We start from the raw sequence: 25,698 nt of genomic DNA on the forward strand, positions 1-25,698 counted from the left end.
GTTGGAGGTTCAACTTTCATTCCATATCAGCTTTGACAATTCGGTTGGAGTGATTGACATGTTATTTCTAGCTGTTAATTATTTATGTGGCACTTTTGACACATCAATTGAAGATGCTCTTAGATTTTAAAATGGAAAAACTAGTAATAGTTGGATTGGAATTTGCTTCGTCGTCAAGTTTCATCTTTGTTTTTCTTTTTTTCGCCAAAATCTTTCTTTTCATTTATCATGGTAATTACCTTCCTTGCCCTCATTGTCATAACTTCCTTTTGTTGTATATATGACTATTATATGAATCGAGAAATTGCAGTTTTATGTGACCTTGATATCCAAAAATACTATATGTAGCAATTTGTTGAAAGTATCCAAATTTCTTTGAAGAAGGGATTTGTTAAATGATGGAATTTAAGCAAATTTGTAAAATGTGATTGTTGCTCAAGTGAGGAGTAAGTGAACACAATTCTTTCAAACAATGGCTACTAACTAGACCCATTAGACTAGTGTAATAGTTTGGAGTAATTGCTCTCTCGAGTAAGGTCCTGGGTTCGAGTCCTAGCATTCGTGTATTGCGTGTAAGTTTAGTATATTATCATCTCTCTCAATAGAAAAGGTTCTCCACCAAAAAAAAAGAAGTCTTAAAAAGCCTAAAATATAACCAGCAAATTCCAAGTTTCCAACGCAATTTGAGCACATAGAATTATAGATGAAAACAATTATATATATGACAGGATTCTGAAGCCAGTATTTTAAAAGACAACATAGTAGATATACATGTTTGTCCACATTGATCCTTATAAAATAATTTTAACAACTGCACTCTCAGTAGCTAGAGCCTGGATTTCCCATCAGTAAAATTACTCCATTTGCACCAGGAAAGCCCTGCATATCACCCTTTACACCGATGCTCACAGCCTCGAAACTGGTAAACCTGCAGTGGAACAGAAGTTTCAGAAGAAGATAACTTTCCTGTATGACCTTGACATAGTTTTAAAGACATTGTTACCTAAGGCTTTGGCATTAACAATGCTAGGACTGGCGGCCGGTGGTGGAACATTCTCGTTGAGGAATGGTTCTACCTGGTTTGGATCTGACCAAATTGGATATCCTTTAATTTTTCCCTAAACCATGTAGTAATGTAAAGGGGGTCAGTACTTTAGTGCCACAGATGAAGATATTCTTTTGAGGCCATTTTTGAATTATGTGAATCTTTTCTCTTTTGTTGCTGCGATTTTCGAAGATTTAAGTGGCATACCAGGACATTGAGAGCAGCCAGTGTTGCCATTCCTTCACGAGTCCACTACATAAACCATCAAGAGACACGGTTAACTCTCTGATCTGAGTAATTCTAAGTTCTGTAGCTTGATATGGTAACAAATTGCTATGTTCTCAAATCAGAAAGGTAGGTCTCCAAATTGTCAGCTTAAAAACAATATGGACCTAAATTACCTTGGAAGCAGAAGCAATGTGAGGTACCACAATAGCATTCTTTAAGTCGGCAAGCCCGGGTTTCATGTAAGGCTCATCCTGATACAACACCATTTATGAACCACTCAAATGTTAGAGATGGTGACCAGGAGAAAACTGGAATTGGGCAGGGAAGGTGATATTATTTACCTCAAAGACATCCAGACCAACTCTAAACATGGGATTTTGTTTCAAATGCTCTACAAGAGCCACTTCATCAATCACAGGCCCTCTGCTACAGTTTACAAGTACTGCTTCCTGTGAATATATATGTGACATTATTCAACAAGTAAATACAAATGTGAATATTTCACAGTTTTATACAAATAAGAAACATTCGTTCGAGGTTCACCTTCTTCATGATTGCAAGTCTTTCTTTGTTGACTAGATGGTAAGTGGTTTTATCCAGAATTGGGTGAAGGCTTATCTGGAATGAGAATCAATAACCACGGCATAAGAAAGAGAGTAATAAAAAATGGGAAAAAAAGTGTGAGGGGAGCAAGAGCCATACCACATCTGCATCTCGAAGCACCTCCTCCATGCTTGCTGCTCTTTTCCAAGTCACAGGCTGTTCACCATTGGCTTTAAGGAACTCGGCATAAGCTGGAACATGAAACATACAGGTATCAGAAAAGAGTTGGGCAAGATTTATGCAATAAACTGACTAGACATGCCTGTAACAAACTTTTCTAGCCGTGTAGCCTGGTACAGATCATAGTAAATTAGGTTCATTTTGAAGCCTTCAACCTATTAGAAATCAACAGTCACTGATCAGGATTGTTAGCGATAAAGCGTGAGAATCAGCAGGGGATTAAGGAAAAGAAAGCAAGGATAAGTCTATGCTTGCCAATCACTAGACTAAGAATAACATATTGGACCAGGAAAAATACCATCATTCTGGCATATGCAGATCCTATACGACCAGCTCCTATCACACCAACAGTCTGTCCTTTGAGTAAGTTTCCCACAAACCTGCCATAGTAAAAGAGACCACTAATAATTCATGTACAATGAATGGACAATTGAAGAATCGATAGTTTTTATAAACACAGTAGTCATACAGGTTAGGAAGCCATCCATCATATAAGCCAGCCCTCATAAATTCATCTGCTTCAACTATTCTTCTAGCAGCTGATACAGAAAGTGAAGCTGCCAGCTCCGCCGTAGTTTCTGTAAGTACTCCCTAACCATAGGAGCAATAAAACCATTTCAATATCCCCAATTTTTCCAAAGAACCAAAAAACTAAGATCCTAAATTTTATTTCATGTACCAAACAGAAATAGCAGATAAGAGGTACTAGTTTTCTGTAAATAAGGTTCCTGACATGTTGGTTAGTGACCATATGTGCAAGCATTTCTGAAGATATGTGAAATCAACAAAACTTCTATCAGAAACACAAGTATATGAGAAAACTTGCACTATTGGTACCTATAAAACTACAAGAAAACAAGCAGTGGAGTTTGGAACATTCACTTTTCTAGAAATAAAATAAAAAAGGGAAAATAGAGAGAGAGCAAAACTTACAGGAGTGTTTCCAACAGCAACTCCATACTTGTTAGCAGCATTAACATCAACATTGTTGTACCCAACAGCCATGTTACTGAAAGCTTTGCCTCCTGCTCTGCTAAGTGCTGAGAACAAAGTCTCTCCCCAATCTTCTGTCAGCTGAAAAACCAACACACAAACACAAATTAACCACTTTAAATACAAAAAATCCAAATTCTAAGGACACCCAACAAAAAAAATTATTTGCCTGTCCAATAACTCCATCACACTTATCCCCAATCAGAGCAATGATATCCTCAACAGACAGAATTGTTTTCTTCTGGGTACATATCTAAACACAAAAATCAAACATTATCTCATCAAATTCACATAGCTAATGGTCCAAACAGATTCAAGAAACTGAGAAAGAAAAAAAAGAATATCACTTCAACTCTGCAGTCTTGTTCAATTAAGAGATTTATCCAGCGAGTTCCGGGCATGGGTTTTGTGCTGACAACTCTGTATTTCCCATGCGGGTTCCACACTTCAATTGAAACTGGTTTGGCCATGAAAGCTTGTCAGCAGCTCAAAGGGGTCTGGCTGAGGATGCTGACTGTAGAAGCAGAGAGCCCTTTAAATTTTTGGTTCCAACTGTTCTGGTATGGTGTGGTGTGGTGTGGTGTACAATAACATGTAGTCTTCACCAGTGAGATTGATTGAGCGTGTGGACTGTTGAGTTTGTGATGTATTGACCTATTGGTTTTATGGTTTATATGATAGATTGATGGGTCCTTTCTTTGTTTTTTGTTTTGGTTTTAGGTACAGAAATAATATGATGGGCTCTTCTTGCTTTGGAGTTCTTGGACCTCTCATTAGGTATAAGATAATGATGACATGGCATCATGGATGGATGACACATAACCCTTTTGTTAGTATAAGGTGATTAGGAAAGTGACCAATGACATTGGACCATTTTCTAGGCACATGAGAATCCCAATTCTAGCAATTAGAAATAGGATGGAACCTTGATTTTTAAGGGGTATTTTGAATAATCAAATAAATTATGTTAGTGATTATGTATTATTCACCAAATGGTTTAAAATGTCAATGTGTGTTGATTACAAAACTTTGGTATCTCAGTCATAACTATAATTTAACAATTCCTTAATCTAGCTTAATTCTAATCCATTTCTCGTTCACCTTCACCACTCGAGCTAATTTTAAAAGCGAAAAATTATGCGTATGCAATGAGGGAAGTGGGCCTTTGGACCCATGCAACCTTCTATGGGTGTTGATTTGAGATTGGAGTTGATGAAGTTGTTCCATTGCAGAAGAACTATCAAATTTGGACCATATCTCAAAACAATGGGTTTTGCGGGGTTGGTCTAACCTTTCCCTTCTAACCAAAGCCCACAAGCTGTGACTCATGAAGCTTGAGTTTGTCAAAACTGGACTCAAGGCCCATATCTCAAAATTAATCAGGCTTTTTGGGTCATCAAAAGTGAAAGCAGATGAACAAATGGATATTCAATCAGAAAAAGACAACAACAACAAAAAAAGATGGATATTCTTAATATATTCCAGATTTGGCTTACTCTTTTTTTTTAGCAGGGGATTTGACTTACTTGGTGTCTGGCTTTATGAAGATGAAGCAAAGATAAACCCAAGGTGAATAGCAAGCCGCCTTAAAAATTTAAGTGGCCAAAATTTCTTTGGTAAGTGCGTGTGCACAGCACAAGCAAGCTTGGGGAATGCATGTGTAAGCATGTGTAACCAGGATTCTTCTATCATAGGAAGGGAGGAGGTGCCTTATCCTTTCAGGCATTTAATACTCTCCCAAGCTCATTGTAGAAAAAAGTCCAAATTTCAAAATCAACCACCAACTTGGATTTACCTACCAACTAGTTTTATTCCAAGCAAGATTGACCCCTATCAACCCCATAGAAATGTCTTTGCATCTATGTTGTATATACATGTGTATCCACTACTAAATGGTGCTCTCCATAGTGCAATAGATTATCTTTTAGATGGAGAACAACTTTTATAGGACGGTAAGAAAAGGCTTATAGGGTGTGCAAAGTGGGCGACAACACAAGACTTCTAAAAAAAAGTCTCTTATGAAACCTTTTAGTTCAAAAATAATAATAACCAAAAAAAAAGGTAAGAAATCAACTTTTGTTTCTGCTCGGGATTTTCAAAATCAATGGACCAATCATGATAACAGTCTTATGTGTTTTGCGTGTTTCTCTTATGAGTTGACATTATTATTTGGTAATTTCATTTGGTATGACATTATTATTTATGTGGTGGTAAATGTTCAAAGTTGAGGAGGAAGAATCGTTTTTAGTGTGCTCCAAGTCCAATCCCATGTCTATTAATTTGACAAGTCGGTTGTCTTGTAAAGCTGAAAGTGGGAATGGTAGGGCAGGCTCTACTCAATTTGAGCAATGGACGGAATTGTTGAGTTGTTGACCATTACACTTGACAATCCTAATGAATAATAATAAGGATTGATGCGTCCCTTCAAGACCAGGAAGTGGAGAGTGGAAAGGGAAGGGAAGAAAAATAGTAACGTGAAGGCTTCTATTTCTATCTGTTCAAAGGGGACGTTGTGGACAAAATGAGGCCATACAATTTGTTTCAGAATTTTAGTTCATAGAGTTTAGACCTATAACAACTAGTTACCTACCCATTATTTATATATAGCACACTTTATTTTATAGAGTTTACTTGAGTTATAATCTTCTTATATATACAACAGCATTTATAAAAGGCCTATATTTTAAATATAATTTCTGAGGATAATTTATATCCGGTTACGATCTAAACGATAATTACATACTTTCATAATATTTCTCTAACAAAAGATAATTCCTATTTGAACAATCTTCTTCCCCACCCGCCCTATCTCTAAAATATTTTTTCAAACTTGCAACTTTATCTTCAATTTTTTTTTCTTCCAATTTTCAAATTAAAGGTCTCACATATTGATCCATAGTTAGCTCAATAAAATGAGATGGTAAATGTTGATAAAAACAGAAATATAAAAATTGCTATATTAGAAGTAGAGAAAGGGGCTTCTCGAGAAGAAAATTGAAGAGCTTGACAATTTAGGCGGGTTAAGATGCGTCAAATAAATTATAAAATTATATTTTAGAATATTCTATATTAAATTTTCATTTTTCGGTTAAAATTTAACCTTCTCTGAGTTTTGAGCCATAGCTTATCTTCTTCAGTTATACTTCTTCACCACATTCCTTCTCCCTCTCTCTCCAAATTCTCTTTACCTCCCAAATATAAACCCTAACACAGACACACAGAGAACAAAGAGGTAGAGAGAGAGAGAGAGAGAGAGAGAGAGAGAGAGAGAGAAGCCATGGAAAGGCTTCTGTCCTCTTCATCCCCAACCCCTTTGAAACTTCATCTAAAACCCTCTCCTTTTCTCCATCGACTCGGTCGCATTGACTCGGGAAAACTCAACCTCCCCGCTTCCCAACTGCCCAATCTCAGACGGGTTAGCTTGGTTTCCTGCAAACGTCAAAACCCATCTCCACTGTCTTCTTCTTCTCCTTCTCCATCAGCGTCGTCGAACATTTTGCCGTCTCTCTCGTCGAACCAGGCCGAGTCTCCAATTGGGTCGGAGCCAAAATACCAGCTTCTCAATCAGATCGCAACTGGGGCTTCTAAGCAGCGCAAGGTATTTTGATCTCTTGTTCAATTGAAAGAAATTGATAAATAAAAAAAATTTGTGGGGCTTTTTTGTTGTTTTTGCTGCAATCATGTTTTGAAATTGCAAACAATTGGTTTCATGGGCGATGGAATGTTTGGTTATTTTCTACGGAGTTATTTTTTTAATTCAATGTAGTAATTTTTGCTCTCTAAATCTGCCATCATCTTTGTATTTCAGAATATGCCTATGTGAGATTGTAATGTCCCATCATTCTTTATTAGCCCACGTCCGTATAGGCAATAGTAGCAGTCTCATTTGTTACTCTCTTGCAAATTTTTATGGCTGGAAGGATTGTCTTTGGTGGTTCGAACTGCCAAAAATTTGATTATCAACCAATTTGACTTTGGGGTCCTCGAAGAGAATGCATATCTTACAGTCAAGTTTGGTCCTATTCATATTCCATAGTAATCCTTTGGATTCCAGGCGGTTGGAGAACTGAATGGTATATGCGTTTAGTATTTTGTAGCTAAGTCCTCTTCTCTGCCTGGAGAAATAAGTCATTACAAATATTCAATTCCAACACAAAGCCTCTCAAATCTCTGAAGTTTTTAAAAACTTAGCATAGCTTAGTTGGCATGGTACTGGAGTCCTAGGGCTGAAGCTCGTCGCTCGTCTCACTAACCACTAGCAGCAAAGCTTTGACATGGGGAGCCAGAAGAAGGGAACAAAATTAGGGAATTTCGCATATGTACCGACCAGTCGATTGGATGCAGGTAGCTTCATTGGATTAGCAATGTTGGATTTTAGTATAGGTCTGGGTGTTTTTGTTGGTCTCAAATGCTTTCATTAAGGTAATATGAGCCAACTTCAACAGTTTTTTCGAAGGTGTAACAGTCAGTATTCTGGAGTAACCTATCCCCTGTAAGACTGCAACAGTGCACTGAGATTTTCGAAGTTTCCAAATGATTGCTATACGGCTGTGTTCACGTTTCATATTTTCAACAATTTTCAGATTTCATACAAGGAAATTTCAGACATTATATTCAAAATTTGACGACTTATTATATTAGTAAGCAAGATGTTGAAACTGGATGGAACTTTAAACACATGCTATCTCATAACAGTTAATACCAAAACTACCAGCAAGTCAAGTGGATTCTCTCTTATTAACTTCTTGTCTACTTGGTTGCACCCTCAGGGTAGGTTTTAAATCTAATCTTTAGAAGAGGACTGTGGATCTTAACAGGGAGTCACTATGATAGAAATCATGGATTGGAGTAGGAACATAGATGATACTGTCTAGACAAGTTTTCATTATTGTCCAAGTGTGTGCATCGGTGCAATTATATCTTACCCCATGGCAGTTTCGTATTTGACTTACAACTACTATCAACGTGAAATTTATAAGTTATATTGAAATATTCTTTGAGAATATATTGTTTCTTTCTTTTTGGCGTTGAGGTGGGGCTGCAAATTCCCACCTACAGTTACTTTCACTTTTCACATGCAACCATTAATCCATTTATTTTGACCAGATAACTTACTTTTATATTCCTAACATGTCCAGGCCATCACCACTGGGGCATTTGTTGTGCTTTCTGCTGTTGTTTTGATCTTAATACAACCAGCTTTTGCACCAGCAGCTTTTGCATCCTTTCAAACTGCAACAAAGGCAGGTAGCCCGGCTGCTGCTATTGGGAGAAGACTGATCCAGACTGAATTACTTAGTAGTGCATGGACTGGTTTCTTTGCTGGTTGTTTACACACATTATCAGGGCCTGACCACCTAGCTGCTTTGGCTCCTCTCTCAATAGGACGCACCCGCATTGAAAGTGCTTTAGTTGGAGCCCTATGGGGATGCGGTCATGACGCTGGCCAGGTTATCTTTGGCTTAATATTTCTACTGCTAAAGGATCGGCTTCACATTGAAATCATCCGAACCTGGGGCACAAGAGTTGTGGGCATTACTCTTCTAGTTATTGGTGCTATGGGCATTAAGGAAGCTTCAGAAGTCCCAAGTCCTTGTGTTGCCTTAGAGAATGGCGAGTGTGATGTTAGTGTATATGAATCTCTAGAAACCCCTGCAGTTGGGAAGAAGAAGATTGGTTTTGCTACTTTTGCCACTGGAATTGTCCATGGGCTGCAGCCAGATGCATTGATGATGGTCTTACCCGCGCTTGCCTTGCCATCTCGCATTGCTGGTGCTGCATTTCTGGTTATGTTTTTAGTTGGGACCGTGGTTGCAATGGGAAGCTATACAGTCTTTCTAGGCTCATGTAGTCAGGCACTAAAGGATAGAGTTCCCAGAATAACAGAGAAGCTAACATGGGCATCTTCCCTGGTTGCAATTGCTCTCGGGTTTGCCATAATCATCAGCCAGTTCTTCGGGTATAGCCTGTATTAGTATTTTTGACCGAATTAAGATTCACATTTCACAGGCTTCTCCATGAGTGTTAGATAAAGATCTTAGAATGATTATTCGATTTGTTTAGAGCAAAAGTTCATCTGCGCAGCACCATTTCTCAGTGAGAGTACCATCATATTTTCTTTTTAAAGCTTTTTCCAGTTTTAATATAGAGGGGCAACCTTTCTGCAGTTGTAATTCTTTTATGATTGAAATCAGATTGGCTTAACGATTTGCATTACTTGATTTGCTTTATGTTAAATGGTTAACCTTTATCTACACAAATGGTTCTGTTTTGTTGCACCAGTTCATAGCAGTTATCATTTATGGAAATGTAAATTCCGCATCCAAATAGTCTCGACTGCTACCCATCCAAGCAATGATATCCAGTTGTATGCAATGTCGACAGAGTGAAGACATTGTTTGGGCTGGTCCTAGTCCATAGTTTAAGTGCTCAAGCATTGACCATTTCTAAGTGTAAGGTCGGAATTAGAAATTTTTCAATAGGTAGGTTAGCTAAAGTTATTAAGCTTAAAATCTAATGATCAATTTTTTTTGGGTACTTACTTACTGTTTCTATAGTTTTTCTAGAAATAAAAGTATACATTGAGATAAAATAGTAAAAGATAGAGAGTTAAAATCATGAGTGTTTATTAGGAGATTATGTTTCTTAATTGAGCAAGCAAATTAAATATAAGATAATTATAGACCTACAAAATTGAGTGAAACAATGAATTACAAGGCTACATTTGGGTGGGCTATACTAAGCTTTTATGGGATGAATAATATTAAAATACATATAATATATTTTTATTTTAAAAAGAAAAGTTACCTAGGCTAGAGCCCATAGCATCCTCTACCTAGTTCAGCCGGTGTGTCTAATGTGGAATTTGCACTGTTTTTTTCTTTTTGTCTTCAATCTAATATGACTTTTAGCAGCTAAAAGGAAAAAAAGGTGGAATTTGTAAAGGTAGAAAATCAGATAGGCATTCAAATACACTTGGGGCCTCTTTTTGCAAACAACATGGTGTAAATTGAGCCATATGTTGAACCAAAAAAAAAGTTTACGAGGTAGCCAACGGATCTAATAAAATAAAAAAAGTCTTAATTTGTAGATTAGTGATCTCAAATTTGAACCCCGTGTGATATCTTGGTAGTGTATGTATGAGAAACTTTTCTCCTTTGTAATTTAAACTATCACTTGTGTATTTTTTTTAATTTTTTATTATGAGGTAAATTGACAATATCGATATCATATTATTCTTATTCTTGTTATAAAATATTATGTTAAAATCTAGCGTTGTCTTTGTGCATCATGTTGACTATAATGAGTCCTATTAACATCTAAAAGATAATGTATTGGGGAGAAAATATTACATTACGTACTAACTCTATGTACTTAATTTGTAAGTTAGCTGCATTTTCTCAACTATTTACATATCACTTCTTGATATTTTTCCAACAGCCTAAAGTCTTGTTAATTTTATGGGTATCTGTCACGTTACTGTCAGAGGCAACATGCTCTTGATTAATTATTTACAAGTGCATGCATTCGTACGTTGGGTTAATTGGAAAGACATCTTATTTCGATACATGATCTAGATTCTAAAGCATACCTAAATAATTCACAAAGTAAATATCTTGAGTTTTTTTTTTTGATATAAAACTTTCTCGTTTATAAACTTTAAACTAGAAACCTCTTCCAACAAAATAAAAATTATAGTGCTGTTACGAAAAATTGATATCAGTTTTATGTCCAAGATGAGTGCGTATTGTTTGAGTCCCACGTGAATTCTAAGGAGCGAACCATGCCCTATCATGTTCAATTTATATGAATTATTATCTTTATGAATAACGAAAAATGTTTTCTGCATTAAAAAAAAACAAAATCGACATATCGACATAGTGTTACAAAATTCAATTATTTCGTATAATTATTATTGTTAAGAGTTTTATTTGTATTGTCATTGTTTGGTTTTTTTAAGCTTTATATCTTTTTGATTATTATGAACTTGCAATCTTAGTTGTAATGCTTATAGCATAGTTTTTTCGATTCTGCGTGATCGTTAGTGGAGGCGCACAAGATATTATCTTAAATTTGATGTTAAACCTCCCCGTTCATAGCCCTTTGTAGTTAGTGACTTTCTTAACTAAATTATGAATGTAATCTTAAAAAATTTATATATATAAAACTATATGTGTTATAAATGAAATGAATTTGTAACATCAAATTGAGATATTATCATTATGCTTGCCGTACACAAAAGAAAAAGAAAATTCCTATTTCAATTTCTCCTAAAACAATAAACACGGCAGCAAACCCGCGAATCGAAATCTCTGCCTACTATTATTAAATTGTCCTCACAAAATCGTGAAAAGGGCCCCAAATGGAAAGAAGAGAGAAATATCACGGAAATGAGATGCACCCACAAGAAGTTGAATCAGAGCCCCACATCAGATAAAATTTAAATAATAATAAATAAAAAGTGTAAAAAGAAGAAGAAAGAGAAACGCTGTACGGCCACTACTGTAAACAGCGGATAACTAGGAGGACCACCCGCAGCACCAGAATCTCCCGTCAACGCTTATCCCTTTTCCTTTTACTTTTCTTTTTCGTTTTGCCCAAAACGCAAACCTTCAATTACTTCCAAGTATTTTATTTCATTCATTTTCGAAACTACCAATTTTTCTTCTTTCCATTTTATGGCACATTTAACATGGCATGATAGAAAGTTTTTTAGCATATCCAAATCTTAGTGGAAATTAATTCGAATTATCTCATTTTTTAGCTTCGATCTTGTGTTTACATCAAAAATTAAGTACTTGTGAACATATGTACTTTATCATCATGAATCGATACAATGTGTTCGATTCTAATAAAAATACAAAGAATCTGTCATGTTACAATACATCTCTTACTAATTTTTTATTATAGCCGATATAACAGATATGGGTAAAACTTCCCAGATAACCTGAGTCGAAAAACCGAAACAACTCTTGAAAATAAGTTTTGTAAAACCCCTTTCAACCAGGGACGGACCATAGAAGCAAAATACATGTAGCATATCACCAAGTCAAAATATTTTTTTAAAAGCAAAACTCAATTATACCCTTTTCTAACCTATTATCTTTCTTCTACCAAACAACGCACTCAGGTCAAAATTATATATTTTTTTCTTCTTTTGGTATTATGGATGGATGCCAAAGCTCAAACCCCAATTCAATTCCTAGGTTGAACACGCGTTGGGCTTATCCAAAAAGAAAGAAAAAACTTCTTAACACTCATAGCTAATGAAGTTTTTTGTTAAGTTGAAGTGAATGTTTCACTCTTAGTTAGGTGTCTTTTTTATTTTTTGGTTATAAATGATTCACTTATGCTGTTGAAATTTTTTTTTTTAGGAGGTTTATACATTAGATAAATTTAGCCCATCATATTCTGAAATCTCGAGTCCGTCCGTACTCTCAACCGACTTAAGTACCTAACAATATTGGAAATCTTGGACTAGAAGAGAAATTTCTTAGCTTGAACAAGAGGCTGTTAGGAGAAGTATAAAAGGTAAAACAGGTAGAAGATGGACCATATTATGCTTGGCGATTATGATGCATATTCGAACGACGGCTATATGATAATGTGGACCTAAAGAAATTCCAAAAACCCCATCCCTACATGTTTAAGATGCCGACTTGACTTTTTGTTTGCTCACTATAAATAAATAAAAAGGATGTTCTTTCTTTTCTTATTAGATAGTTTCAATGTGAATTTTATATCACCATCAAGTGAGTATGCAAAACAAGCAAAAGATCCAAAGTCCCTGGTTTACAAAGTTTAGCTGCTAATTTTTAGCTTTAAAAAACTTTCATTGACTTTGCAAGAAATTAAATAAAAAATAATTATTTTGTGCATGAAAATGTTTTTTTTATCTGACATTTCTTTCAATGAAATCTGTCAAGGCAAATTGATGACCTGCCAAATGCAAAATAGTTGGTGTACAAATCTGCTATGAATAATCAAATCAATCCACCATTGACAGAAAAAGAGAAGCAAAAAATATTGAAAAAGGAAAAAAGCAGCACCCTCCATGAAAGGAAAAAGATGCTCTGTGCTGTATTTTTCTGTTCAATTGGGTTGTTGGTCGTCTAAAGTACAAACTAAAATCTAAATTCAGAGACCCTAAAAGGGCAGAAAGTAAATAAAATAATTAAAAAAACCATTTGCATCGAAAATGGTTCTGTTCACTCCATCATCAATGATCATCATTAACATCATCCTCTGCTAAAACCAAGCATTCTCAGTCACTTTCTTTCCCTTTCTTTTTCTCTCTTCACTTTTTCCCGGAAAATCAGCCTAGAAAATCAAAGCCTCTATGCTGGCCTTCTTTGGTGTTCTGCAAACAGGGCAACAATCAAGAACCGCCTCACAAGCTTTGCATGAACATAGGTGTCTGCAAGGAAGGAACAGGACACACGAACTCCGGGAATTACAGCTTTTGCAAACCTTCATCTTCATCCTTATCTGTTCATAATCAACACCATCACTCTCTGCTTCTTCTTCTTCTCTGTTATCACAGCAAGACTCTGCATCGTCTGCCCCATTAATGAGACAACACGAGACTCTCTCTCTATACTGTTCTAGAGTGTTGTTTAAGGACATAACCATGGCTTCGTTTTCCTGTGCCACTCTCTGCCATGCTTGGTTTTCAGCCTCCAATTTTCTCAAGAAATCTTCAAGCTCCATTCTTCTCCTGTTCGCTTGTGTTATTTCATCATCCTTTTGCTTTAATAGTACTTGGGTTGTAGACTCTATTTTCTTCAACAGCATTGCAAGCTGCTGTTTTCTCTGTTCTTGAAGTACCAATCTCAATCTCTCGTTCTGTTTTTCAAAAACATGGGAATTGAGAACAAATCCAAAACCATGAAAGCAAAAGCAATTTCAAGTAAATTGGATGAAACCCAAGTCATATAATCACAAATTGTACTTAAAAAACTGGTTTCTAACCTGTATTCTGATGTACTGATCAATCTCTTGTCTATGCTTGGCAGCCTGAGCTTCCATAGTTTGAGAACAGGAGGCCATAATGCTGCTACAAGTATTGTTGTTTTCCAAAGTGGGAACCAGAAAACTGGTATCAAAGCAGAGATTTTGATTTATCTGCTGCTGGTTTTGTAGTTGTTGCTGCTGTTGTTGCTGTTGTTGTTGTTGTTGTTGAAGTTGGTGTTTCTGTTGAACATTGAAACAGAAGTCACTGAACCCACCTCCACCGCCACCACAACCATTGTCTACCATCCAATCCTGTGAGCCACACAATGGAAACCCAAGATTCTCTGAACGCATCTGAGCTTCAATGGCCATCTAAATCAACCAACCCAAAAGATCAAAACTTGAAACAAACCTTTCTCTTCAGATCTCTCAGGCTTTCTTCTCAACCAGTTCTTGGACCCAAAAACCAAAACCAAAACCAAAACCAAAGCCAAAACTAGGTCTCTTGATTGAGGAATATGTTCACAAAGGTGGTGGACAAGAAGTGGGGAGCATATATATAATAAGTGAAGGAAAGAAAGGAACCGAAAACATAAAAAAATGTTTTAATTAATGAGGGAGTGTAGAAAATTAGGGAATGAATAAATAAAGTAACAGGAAACTTGGAAAAGGGTAAGGAGATGTGGCCTAGGATGCTTAGTTTCTGCCAGTCTTTTAAAACTGCCTTTTTCTGCCTCTTTTTTCTCTCTTTGTGGATGGACGGTGTTTTGTATATATTAGCATTAAAAAGAGAGAGAGATGTATGGGACGCGGTAAGCAACAACGTACACATGCAGATTTTGTGACTAAACTATCGGGTCAGAGATTTCAGAGGAAGCGTTTGTTTTTGAATAGAAAGAGAAAGGGAAAGAGAGAGAGAGAGAAGAATTCAATTCCAAGTGGGTGAGAGTGAGAGGGGCCTCTCTGTTCTCTCTTGTGAATGAGTCAGTTTTCATATTTATATCTCACAAAAAAGATGAGAGAGAAGAAGAGAGAGAGAATTATTAGTGATTTTTGTCAGTTTGGTCATCTGGAAAGGCTGAGACTAGCCAGAATAGGATCCTTTTATTTCTCTCCTATTTCCATACACTTTCCCCTTTTTTTTAATCTTGGAAATGTATATTTATAATTTTTACTTATTTTGGGCACCTTTTGTAATCTTAATCAGGAACATTGCACCTCAGAATGTGGTGTGATCATGCTAATCTGTTCAAGTATTATAACCCAAGTTTTGGAAAACATGCTTAAGATTTTTCTGGAATTTGTATTTGTATTATCTTCTTCCTTATAAGATAATTGACAGAAAAATGTGTTAATGCAAAATTACTGGGAAAGTCCTGCCTGCTAATCTTTCTAGGTGTTGCAGGATTAAATGTAGGAGATCTTTTTGCAACTAAGTCCTTTTTTTTTAGTAAAATGGATTTGTTTTGAACCAATTCAATGTATCAAAAAATACCTAAAATATTGTAGGCAGGCGTATTGATCAGTTTGTTTGATTTCCTGGTATTAGGATATCTTCAAGGCATTGTTTTATCATGATGACGTGGTTAACTTGTGGAGTTCTTATTGAATTGGTTTATTATCGATTCATCGAACTATGATGGTACGAGCGCAACTTTATTAAGAAACAGAACTAAAGCGATGGCTATAAATTCTCTAACCAATAATCGATTGAACCTTTAAACAACATTGATTATTATGTCACAATTTCCTTTCAAATCCTCAAAATTTATCATCATATATCTGTGTTTCACATGGTTTCTTGTAGTGAAAAAGGGCAGGGATTTTTTTATTTTATTTTTCCTTTTGTGGCTAGGAAAGTACACCAAACGTAGGACTTAAGGAAGTAATTTAATTGTATATGACCTTTTGAACATCCCTACAAGGCAGTGCATAATATTTAGTAAATCTATGAATTGTTGTGACTTACCTAATGAAAACACACTTACTGCATTAATGGGTCTCATAAAAATATTAACAAAAGTTTATTTTGAGTAGGAATATGACGTGCACACCAACTCAGAGATCAACTTACTTTCATACCATATAAATTAATTACTATCAAGGAAAACGATATGCTATACTAGAAGCTAGCACAGATGATTAATGTAGAGATTCCAGCTAATATCCCTTGTAATAACAATCTTAATATTCGGGAAGAGGCTTCCTTTAAGCATGTATTTCGGGAAGCTGACTTCACAGCTGATACTATTGCAAGTTTAGGTCATGGTCTTGCTCCGTCCCATACGTGGGAGCATGAATTATCTCTGAGTTGTTCTATTCCGTTTTATTTTGATTTAGTTGGGCCTGTGTGCGCTCGTAGTTTTCAATTGTAGTTGTTTTTCCTTTCCTGTAAAAATTTTTAAAAAAATCTTAACATTTGACTATAATAGGAAACATCTCTACTTCGAGAGATGAATTTCTATCTGTGTTGCATCGTTTTCTTTTCACGATAATGCAAACAGATAGGTAGAATAGAGGGCAATGAAACCGGAAGATGTAAGTTATTAACTTAACTATTTTCCTAACTTATTCATAGAGACCCATATTGTGTTCCCATAACTTATCAATCATGATTTTTCGATGGGAAGTCTATTAAGGAAGTGACTCATAATCTTCCACCCCTGAAGGTGACAATGGAGAGAAAAAAATGAAAGCTTGACTCAAAATAAATATTTCTGTCAGCTGCCATATCAAAATCAAACTATTGTTTTGTTCATCTCCCTTGAACATTGGACCGCTATTTATACCTAGGAAATGATCTCTATTTCCTTCCCCTCTGTAGATAGAGTTATCCCACTAAACTCCATTGAAACTAAAACTCCAAATACCAATTTATTCAGTCATTGAAAATTGAAAAAAGCAAAAAGAAAAAAGAAAAACGAAAAAGAAAGGTTAAATTGTTGTTTTTTTGCTGCAGAAAATTTACAGTTTGGTGAGGAGCCATGTGGTGATGAGCCTTTAGGTTAGGACCCCATATGAGGGCATGAGGGCTTTGTGATACTTTGTTGTGACTGTTTCTGCAATGAATATGTGCAATCCATGTGAACCCATCCACCACTTCATTGACTGGCTAGTTTTCTATTATTATTGAATTGAATGATCTGATGAGTCTCTGAAGTCTCTGAGCCGTGAAATGTGCAAAAATCCAAACCCCATTTCTCATCATCTCATCTCTCTCATAGAATTCGATGCAAAAGTCTCTTCTGCAGCTTCCCAACTGTTTCTCTTTGTTTTGTAGCTTTCGGCAAAGTGATATGGACGCTCTACATGTCCTGCCTCTCTATCCCTTCCCATAATTGGTGCCAATCTCCCCCTACCCATAAGTCTTTGCAATCATATAACTCACATAGTCATTTGTAAGGAAAAAGAATTCCAAATTCAATCCCGTTTATTCTTTTCAGATTTATGTAAGACTTGTTGTTGTCGTGTAACATAATGTCATAATAGTTCAGTTAAAAGATACGCATAATTCTATATCGAAAATAGATGATTCGCTTAATAGAATCAAAACTGAATTAGATTTAACTTATAATGAATCCGGATTGTATGAGTTGGAAACAATGTTATACAATTCTACAAAAAGTTTTTATTTTATTTTTGATATCAAATACATTCAATAATTTGTCACAAAATAGGTGGTTTGATTTATGGTTGGAAGGCTCCTACCTCATGACCCACCAAAGAAGGGTGTGATATGGAATACTCTGTCTTGACGTGCCTCAAATTATGACTTGAAGAAGAGGTAGACCCACTTTTGATGGGGGCATTAACAATTTAACATTATCTTATGGTTTCAATGCTAGCCATACCCAAGTGGTTTTGTCTAGATTCACCTAGGTAACCTAGTAAGGTCATGCATTCATCCATTCACAAGTTCACAACGGCATCATTTCATTTGTCCCTTTTCATGCTGCAGCCATGTTTTTTGTATTCTATGTACCTATAGGAAATAAAAAAAAGCATGAAAAATTCAAATAATTTCAATTTTCAAGTCGTTTTTCTATGGGTACACGCGTATAATTATTAGTCAATATTAAGACATCTGGAGATTTGATCGATGTTCAGGACTTTAATTGAATTATTATAATGGTGAGGTTGGAACCAACAACACCTAGTGCCTAGTGACATCCACCATTCAAACATAAATATTATTATCAAGTAAATTAATGGTCATTCTACTTGAATTAATCTCATGAATGACATGAGTGGTGGTAATCCTTTTACCTTTTCCTTTCAACAACCATGACCGGACACAATAGTAAAACAAAATAGCATAAAACAAGTCGTTGATTTAAATTTCGGATTATACGTCAAATTTGAAAATGATCACATTCACATATAGCATGTATTCTCGCAAACAAAATTGCTGGTTGAACGATTTCTGATCCTTAATGCATGTAGAACCCACTATACATCAACAGTTAGAATTTATCGAGACTTACTCATCACTCTTTCTTGTTCCTTTTGTAATTAGTAGTAATTAGTTAAAGATTATGTTTGTGTTGTTGGGAAAAGGGCCCCAAGTTTCTTCCATGTTGCTCCCCTCAAAAAGGGAAAATAAATAGTCGATAATTGTAATCATGTCAGGTTTGATTTCTCATATTCTTACCTTGGAGACCGACACACGCAAGTCATGTGAAGTTTCTTTACAGCCAGTTCCTCCCAATGTTCTCTTCAAACTTCAAAATCTTGGTCCTGTCTGTCGACCCAAAATCACAATTTAAAAAAATATATATATATTATGCAGAAAGAAAAATGAAAAAAAGAAGTTATCATTAAAGCTAGCTTTTGTGGTGCTTACTTCTCTCGTGCATCTTCCAGACTTTGACTGCATGATTTTGTTTTCCTTTCAGTCACACTGTCTCAGTCGTGCATGCATAATATTATATTTTTGTACTTTTTTATTCTTCTTTTTGCTTGCCTTTAATTGATTTGGAGCAAATGAACACGTCTTCGACTCTGCTTTTTCTAACTTTGACGTGTAACGTATAGCATGGTGTTCTTGTTTGTTTTCAATCTAATTTCTGTTTTTCCTCTTTTCAGATCTAGTTTTTCTAAATACGTGTGTGAACTTGACCATAGGATGACTAGTTTCTTAAATGTTTTCGAAGTTAGAGAAATTCTATTAACGATTGGAAGGATCAGGAAAACGAAACTGCTAAATTTAATACGTTATTCGTAAATGCTGATCATTTATGACAACATAATATCATTTTTAGAGATTTTAAAAATATAATATTATCGCACAAAGTTATGATAATATCAAAATAATATATGTCATATAAATCATGTTGAATAATATAAAGTTCTACATCGAAAATTTCACTAAATAAACTACAACTTATAATAAGTAGACTCAGCATGATTTTTTAAAGAATCTTCATTATCATCCTTTGTCCAAATCGTAAAGGTTTTGATAATATGATTCTTTATTTCCAATTCCCTATCGTTATATGCAATATATCTTGTTCAATATTTTAATGTTTTAAAGTTTCATTATCACTAACAAGTGTCATTCTAAACCTTTTCCTATTTCATCGATCAATTTTGTTTTTTTGTTTTATCTTAATCATTCATATATTATCTATCTAAACATTCTCATGTAGATGTATTGCTCATATTTTTGTTTAATTTAAACTCATTTCCATACCCTTTTTTTTTATTTTAAAAAAATAGCCGCAACAGTTTCATTAATAAACGGGCATTACAAGATCGTAATCCCGTAAAGAGCTCTTGTAAACAATAAAAGATATAAATAATAACCACAACTATTGCAAGACAATGAACAAAAACAATTTTACATCTTGAAGACTCAACTCATTAGAAATTGAAAACATAAGAGGATCCATAAAGCAACCGCCTATGTTGTACGGACACTTCAAAATGCTGGAAGTGTCGGAGTGTCGGACACGCCGACACTCGGACACGCCTCCAACACGGTTAACGGCTGGGACACGGTCAAGACACGGTTCCGATATAGTCAAGATACGGCTCCGACACGGTTAACAGGGACATATTGAAATTTTAAAATAAAAATAGGGGTCAAGAAACTTTATTGATTTGAAATTTTTAAAAAGATGGGTTGAAAGTGGAAAAAGACTTTTTTAAACCTAAATGAATCCCACGAAAGTAGCAGCCACTTCACTTCATTTCTTCCGTTGCAGGAGCTCCTCCACTTCTCCAGTTTTTGCAAAGATAGTGTTTTTGCAATTTTTTTTCCTTTGTTTTCAAATGCTTTTATTTATGTTTTCTATTTTCTATTTTTATTTCCCTCCATAACAATAGAAGAGTTGACTTTGTGGTGAGGTGAAGATTCTTTTCTTATGTTTTTTTTAAGAGAAACACAACAAATAATAAAAGTCTTATGTTTTGATGTGCTTCTTTTTTTTTTCTTTTTTTTTCTTTGGTGTTTGTATTTTATATGAGTTATTTGTTTTGTTTTATGGAATTATGTGATATTGAAGTATTGAGAATTAGTTATTATTTTAATTGCTGTGTCCTAGCCGTGTCTGTGTCCTAATTTTTTGAGATTTTCGGTATCGACGTGTCGCCGTGTGGCGTTCCCGTGTCCCCGTACCTGTGTCCATGCAACATAGGCCACCTCCTTACCCTCTTAATATTTTGTTTGTATTTTTTCAAACATTGTCCTAATTCCACCTATTCCCCATTTTACATAAATAAAATAATATTGGGCCCCTTCACTGTTAATTGGTAGCCTGGATACGGCTCAAGTTCACTGGAGGTTAAAAGTTGTACCCATAAAGCCCAAAATTAAATCCTTTCTGGGCCAAACTGAAATGTGGCAAATTGGTGCCTAATTATATAATAATATTATTAGAATTTGATGGTCTCACTCAAGTTCGAATTTCATGGCACGTTGATAATATGTGTGAGAAACCGTCTTCCTCCTTATAGACTATCGCTTGTAAATATTATTAGAATTTAGAAAAGTTGCATCATATGCACCTTCGACCAACATTAATATTTATATAGTCATCGAAAGATATCATATATAATTATATATATGGTCGTAGAAAAACAGAGGAAGGCGACAAAAGAGTAACATCTTAGCTCCTAAACATTTCATAAATAGTCTAGATCATTGCCAGCTTAAACTTTTAATCAACTGTTTTTGCCGTCGGTGGTGTTTCTCAAGTCAAGGCCCAGGCATCTCCATTTATCATTACAAAATCCATATGTTATCAAACACCAGTTTCCAACAGCCTAGAAGATCCTCAGCAAAACAATGTCAAGAGAACTTAGGTTCAAAGTTCCACATGTTTTTCCGTTTTAAGGAACTTCTTCAACCAGTCTGCTGATTGTTTAGGATGTCTTTTCAGCCCATTTTTGAAGTCTATGTAGTTTATGCCGAATCTAACGGTGTAACCGGTGTTCCATTCTATGTTGTCAAACAATGACCATATAAAGTATCCCATCACGTTAACACCATCCCTGCTCAAAAAGGAGTCAAAAACAACTATATTAGTGAAATTCTTGGCCAAGGAGGGAGAAGAAATCTTTGTTTTTACTAGGAACGTGCACTTACTGGATCGCTTTATGAAGATAATAAAGATGGCGATCAAGATAGTCGATTCTTTTCTTATCGGCAAGTGATTCCTCCATCGGAATTTTGGGATCATTAGGGTCATCGTACCCTACAATAGTAGGTAGTAATATTTGACACATGCACGAGATTACCCTTAAAATGTTGAAATAATGTAATGTTGATGGTTAATGCCATAATTACCATTTTCTGTGATGTAAATCAGTGGATTTTGATAGTTTCGCTTTGTGTAAAGTAGTAAATCCCGAAATCCTCTTGGGTAAACATGGAGCCAGTCAGAAGCACCCTGCCAACCCAATTTATGCAAATTAAATCATATAATTAATTCATGGTAAGCTCAAAGAGGGTTTGATTAACATGGTAAATAACACGTACGCACCAGTGGACCAATGAGGACGCCATTATGCTCGACTGTCACACCATCATGTTTGAAACTTTGTTAGTATATTGTGTATATATATCCACATATATATATATATATATATATATATATATAGTAAAATTAAGAAAGAAAAAGCCATAATTTGTGGCAGCTTAAACTCGAGGTTTTCCACTTACCTGATTGATTAACAAGAGCGTCTGTCTTGTAGTTTGGTTTTGCATCATTTTGACGAGGTACATCTGCTGCATACGTTCCTGAGTAGTAATTTAGTCCAATAAAATCAAATGAACCTTTTAGCATCTCGGATTGCTCTTTAGTGAACTCGGGCAATCGGTTTTTAACAAGAGATTGCATGGTCTGCGGATAGTGACCCTTTGTCAAGGGATCCATAAACCTAAAATCAAATCCAAGATTCAAAATATTACTTTAACTCAAGCCCATCTGAACATAGAAGGATATTGATGCTACTCAATTTCAAAGTTACTCATGACTGACCAGAAAATTTACCTAAACACTAGACCATATGAAATCTAGATCAATCAAATTCAACCTTCATCTGCAATAAGAACGATTTGAGTTGTTATTTTATAAGTGCATACCATCCATAAGAGAAATCCAATGCTCGTGATGCAGCATCTTTGTCTTTCTTTTCATCAGAAACTGGCACAAACCAATCTGTGTTCAACGTTATCCCTATCGATCCCTTTTGTGATGCCTGTGCTTGTTCAACATTTGATTGTTTAACACAACAAAGAATCCATCACTGTCAAGAAGATAAATTATAACCATTGAATTTTGGGTGTAATCAAGACCTGATATTTGTCTTTGTATAATTTTACAGCGGCTGCATGAGCTAGAAGTTGGTGGTGCGTCACTAAATATGGCTCAGTCCCTGAATCTCCACCAAGGCAATTTAATTTTAGCCAATCAGAACATCGTCCGGGTGCATACTTCCCAGTTGCATACCCATTCTTGCTGTAACTCAATGGCTCATTCAATGTAATCCAGTGCTTAACTTTGCCACCAAACTCCCTAAAGCAAAGCTCTGCGTAATCTTGAAAATCATCCCTGTCATATATTACATCAGAAAATTTTAAAAATAAAACAAGAATTATAAGTTTTTCAACATAAAAATATATTTGATTTTCACTTACACAATATTAGGGCTTAAGAAACCACCGTAATCATCCTCCAAACCTTGGGGAAGATCCCAATGAAAAATTGTGACGAAGGGCGTTAGACCTGCCATATTCAACAATTAATATCCAGAAAAATTAATTAAAAAAACTTTAATTGATGAATTTTTTTGGTTGATTTCTCCATTAGTCAGTGGGTCATGTGCATAACCATTAGCTAGAAGCTCGTTGATGAGGTTCTTGTAATAGTTGATTCCTTCATAGTTCACACCCCAACTTAGCTTTCCTTCTGATCATGATCAAAATATAATACAAATTAATTTTTGACAGAAAAAAAAACGAAGAATTTATGTAAAGGATTAAAGTAATTAAATTGATGGTCTAATTAATTACTTGGTATCACTCTAGACCATGAGATTGAAAATCTGTAAGCATCTAAACCAATATCCTTCATAATTTGAACATCTTCCTGTAAACCAAATATAATTAAATTAATTAGAGAACTCATTCAGAATAATTTTTAGAAGATAACCATCTTCTTCTTGTACCTTATAGCGATGATATTCATCAACGGCGACATCTCCGGTGCTGTGGTCCGTTATTCTCTCTGATTTTTTCAATTAAAACACAGTGAATTTCAGTAATTTCATTCAATTTATTCTCTTTCTTTCTTTCAATGATGGTTTTGATGCAAATTTGAAGACATGAATAGAACAGAAGAGACCTGGATGCTTGTGCATGTATGTATCCCATATACATGGTCCTCTACCACCTTCTTTTGCAGCACCTTCATACTAAAATTCATATACAAATAAATACACAAATATAAAGCTACGGCGCATTTGATAACTATTTTAATTTCAATTTTTAGTTTTCATTTTTCGTGTTAGAGTATAGAGGAAAATGAGAGTGAGACCGGGAGTGATGATGAGATTGAGAGAAAGGATGAGATATGTGTTTTCACTTTGTTACTCATCCCTCTCATCTTCCCTCTCCAATTCCATTTTCACTCTCATTCCCACTTCCATTCTCCATCTTGTTCCTCTATATTCTAGCACAAAAATAAAAAATGAAAAATGAAAAATGAAAAATGAAAAATGAAAAAGAAAATGAAAATGGTTATCAAACATCACCTAAATGAATCATCTCAAGCTTGACATCTAATGAGAACATTCAAAGATCAAAGGCCTAGCTAAGAGGTACCTGGTAGGCGGATGAAGCTGTCCCGAACACGAAACCCTTCGGAAAACTGCTCCGGTTGAGGGAAGCCAAAGTCTCAGATTCAGCATCAAGATGCTTTGCCTTGATAGATTTACTACTTGTCAATGCACAACCAAGAGCAAGCAGGAGGCCTAAAAGGAGCAGGGTGCATTTTGCCATAACTTCAAATTCAATTTCGTTGTCAGGTTTCTACAATTGGCCTTTAATTATATACATACATGGAAGTAAAAAAGAAAGTGGGGTAATTTGAAAGCTGTCGCTGGCCTTGAATTTCAATTAGAATCCGGTCAATTATGCGGGAAATTTGTTTTAAGTTGTGAATTTGTGACCATGTTAAATAGTCAATGAAACCACACAAAAGTTACAATCACAAATTAACATCTAATTTACAAACCAAATTTTTGCAATATGTTTGTTTTGCTACCCGCGCTCATAGTGGGTGGTATAGACACGGTAAACATATTACGAACATCTTGCTCACCTGACTTAATTTCCGTCACATAACAATCGCTTTAATACTCTCCTTAATTACGGTTGAGCTTTAGAGAATCTCTAACCAGAGTTATTTTAGTTAGTCCATTACATGCTTTCTATTTAGCTTTTAAGTATCATGGTTGGTTGGTGCAACCTGGGGTTCCTCTAACACACTGAGATAGCGACAAGTTGGATAGTAAAGCAAGCATGGGAGAAGGAGCAGAGGCAGCGTGGTGAGCATGCTCAAATGGGAGCAGAGGTCCCAACAGCGTGAAGCAATTGCAGGGGACACGCATGGATTGAATTGTTGGGATCAAGATAGCTTTCTGATTTCTTGGTTTCGATCTCATGTGGTTTGTGGGAATATATAGTTTATAGTTTATTGTAGCATATGTAATTGGAGTTTTGTGTAATTCGGGTATTCCACATTCTAGGTTCGATTTCCTCATCTCTCAGTATCGTTTATATAAAAATAAAAAACTAGTTAATCAAAGATTCTGTTTCAACTTTTAACATGCACCTTCTTCGACCGTTTAAACAAAAAAAAAAACGACAAAAAAAAGAGTGTCATCTGAGCATTATAACATTGCAAAACCAGTCTAGATCTTTGCTAGCTAACCCCCAAAAGATATAAGAAAGAAAATAAAAGTCAGGATTATTGCTACTTTAAACTTTAAAATATGCCGTAGAGGTAGAGATCTATCTCCATCTTTTATCATTATCGAAACCATGCATGTGAATAAGTCCAGTTTCCAACAACTTATACAACAATAGTTTATTTGACCCAAAAAAGAGTTCCAAAGCTATAACATACGCCAGGCAAATCTCAAAGACTAAAAAGATGTGGAGATCTATGATGATGAAATTAAATCTCCTC

At 35.4% G+C, this 25,698-nt stretch overlaps 4 protein-coding genes across 6 annotated transcripts; 1 reads left to right on the plus strand and 3 right to left on the minus strand.

Moving 5' to 3' along the window:
* Window positions 1-697: 697 nt before the first annotated feature.
* LOC103334833 (glycerate dehydrogenase) lies at window positions 698-3,602 on the minus strand. Its single transcript, XM_008237806.2, has 13 exons — window positions 3,397-3,602; window positions 3,219-3,302; window positions 2,990-3,130; window positions 2,526-2,647; window positions 2,355-2,436; window positions 2,139-2,211; window positions 1,976-2,067; window positions 1,817-1,891; window positions 1,615-1,722; window positions 1,447-1,524; window positions 1,253-1,297; window positions 1,004-1,118; window positions 698-928 (listed from the first exon to the last, which is right to left on the minus strand). Exons 1-13 carry the CDS (start codon window positions 3,517-3,519, stop codon window positions 906-908), a joined length of 1,161 nt encoding a protein of 386 aa, XP_008236028.2. The 5' UTR covers window positions 3,520-3,602; the 3' UTR covers window positions 698-905.
* A 2,549-nt stretch (window positions 3,603-6,151) lies between these two features.
* Window positions 6,152-9,265, plus strand: LOC103334831 (high-affinity nickel-transport family protein). The gene is made up of 2 exons (XM_008237805.3): window positions 6,152-6,647; window positions 8,188-9,265. Exons 1-2 carry the CDS (start codon window positions 6,327-6,329, stop codon window positions 9,022-9,024), a joined length of 1,158 nt encoding a protein of 385 aa, XP_008236027.2. The 5' UTR covers window positions 6,152-6,326; the 3' UTR covers window positions 9,025-9,265.
* A 4,066-nt stretch (window positions 9,266-13,331) lies between these two features.
* On the minus strand, window positions 13,332-14,691 carry LOC103334830 (putative BOI-related E3 ubiquitin-protein ligase 3). Its single transcript, XM_008237804.3, has 2 exons — window positions 14,021-14,691; window positions 13,332-13,894 (listed from the first exon to the last, which is right to left on the minus strand). Exons 1-2 carry the CDS (start codon window positions 14,372-14,374, stop codon window positions 13,370-13,372), a joined length of 879 nt encoding a protein of 292 aa, XP_008236026.2. The 5' UTR covers window positions 14,375-14,691; the 3' UTR covers window positions 13,332-13,369.
* A 6,337-nt stretch (window positions 14,692-21,028) lies between these two features.
* LOC103334829 (cyanogenic beta-glucosidase-like) lies at window positions 21,029-24,845 on the minus strand. 3 transcript variants are annotated; one of them, XM_089054976.1, is made up of 14 exons: window positions 24,829-24,845; window positions 24,330-24,508; window positions 23,851-23,920; window positions 23,675-23,733; window positions 23,520-23,595; window positions 23,338-23,415; window positions 23,145-23,232; window positions 22,803-23,058; window positions 22,590-22,705; window positions 22,167-22,384; window positions 21,988-22,019; window positions 21,792-21,894; window positions 21,591-21,699; window positions 21,092-21,499 (listed from the first exon to the last, which is right to left on the minus strand). In XM_089054976.1, the coding sequence occupies exons 2-14, from the start codon at window positions 24,504-24,506 to the stop codon at window positions 21,310-21,312; spliced, it is 1,572 nt and encodes a 523-aa protein (XP_088911102.1). In that variant the 5' UTR covers window positions 24,507-24,508; window positions 24,829-24,845; the 3' UTR covers window positions 21,092-21,309. The 3 variants fall into 3 exon arrangements, with proteins under 3 accessions (XP_008236024.2, XP_088911102.1, XP_016650540.2); XM_008237802.2 differs by lacking the exon at window positions 24,829-24,845 and having other exon boundaries at window positions 21,029-21,496; window positions 24,330-24,629; XM_016795054.2 differs by lacking the exon at window positions 24,829-24,845 and having other exon boundaries at window positions 24,330-24,632.
* Window positions 24,846-25,698: the final 853 nt, after the last annotated feature.

This window comes from Prunus mume, linkage group LG6 (assembly GCF_029339155.1).
Source record: "Prunus mume cultivar Tortuosa linkage group LG6, ASM2933915v1, whole genome shotgun sequence".
NCBI lineage: Eukaryota > Viridiplantae > Streptophyta > Magnoliopsida > Rosales > Rosaceae > Prunus > Prunus mume.

Bases quoted from the DNA above. Each gene is read 5' to 3' on its own strand.
- LOC103334829 (XM_089054976.1), bottom strand. From the start codon at position 24,506: ATGGCAAAATGCACCCTGCTCCTTTTAGGCCTCCTGCTTGCTCTTGGT. The intron at 23,233-23,337 runs GTTATGCACATG...TGAATATGGCAG, and splicing joins CAACGAGCTTCTAGCTAATG to GTCTAACGCCCTTCGTCACA. The intron at 22,385-22,589 runs GTATGCACTTAT...ATTTGATTTTAG, and splicing joins TTGGATTTCTCTTATGGATG to GTTTATGGATCCCTTGACAA.
- LOC103334833 (XM_008237806.2), bottom strand. From the start codon at position 3,519: ATGGCCAAACCAGTTTCAATTGAAGTGTGGAACCCGCATGGGAAATAC. The intron at 1,723-1,816 runs GTGAACCTCGAA...ATATATTCACAG, and splicing joins GACTTGCAATCATGAAGAAG to GAAGCAGTACTTGTAAACTG. The intron at 1,298-1,446 runs GTAATTTAGGTC...TGGTTTATGTAG, and splicing joins ACATTGCTTCTGCTTCCAAG to TGGACTCGTGAAGGAATGGC.
- LOC103334831 (XM_008237805.3), top strand. From the start codon at position 6,327: ATGGAAAGGCTTCTGTCCTCTTCATCCCCAACCCCTTTGAAACTTCAT. The intron at 6,648-8,187 runs GTATTTTGATCT...TAACATGTCCAG, and splicing joins GGGCTTCTAAGCAGCGCAAG to GCCATCACCACTGGGGCATT.
- LOC103334830 (XM_008237804.3), bottom strand. From the start codon at position 14,374: ATGGCCATTGAAGCTCAGATGCGTTCAGAGAATCTTGGGTTTCCATTG. The intron at 13,895-14,020 runs GTTAGAAACCAG...TTTGAAAAACAG, and splicing joins ATCAGTACATCAGAATACAG to AACGAGAGATTGAGATTGGT.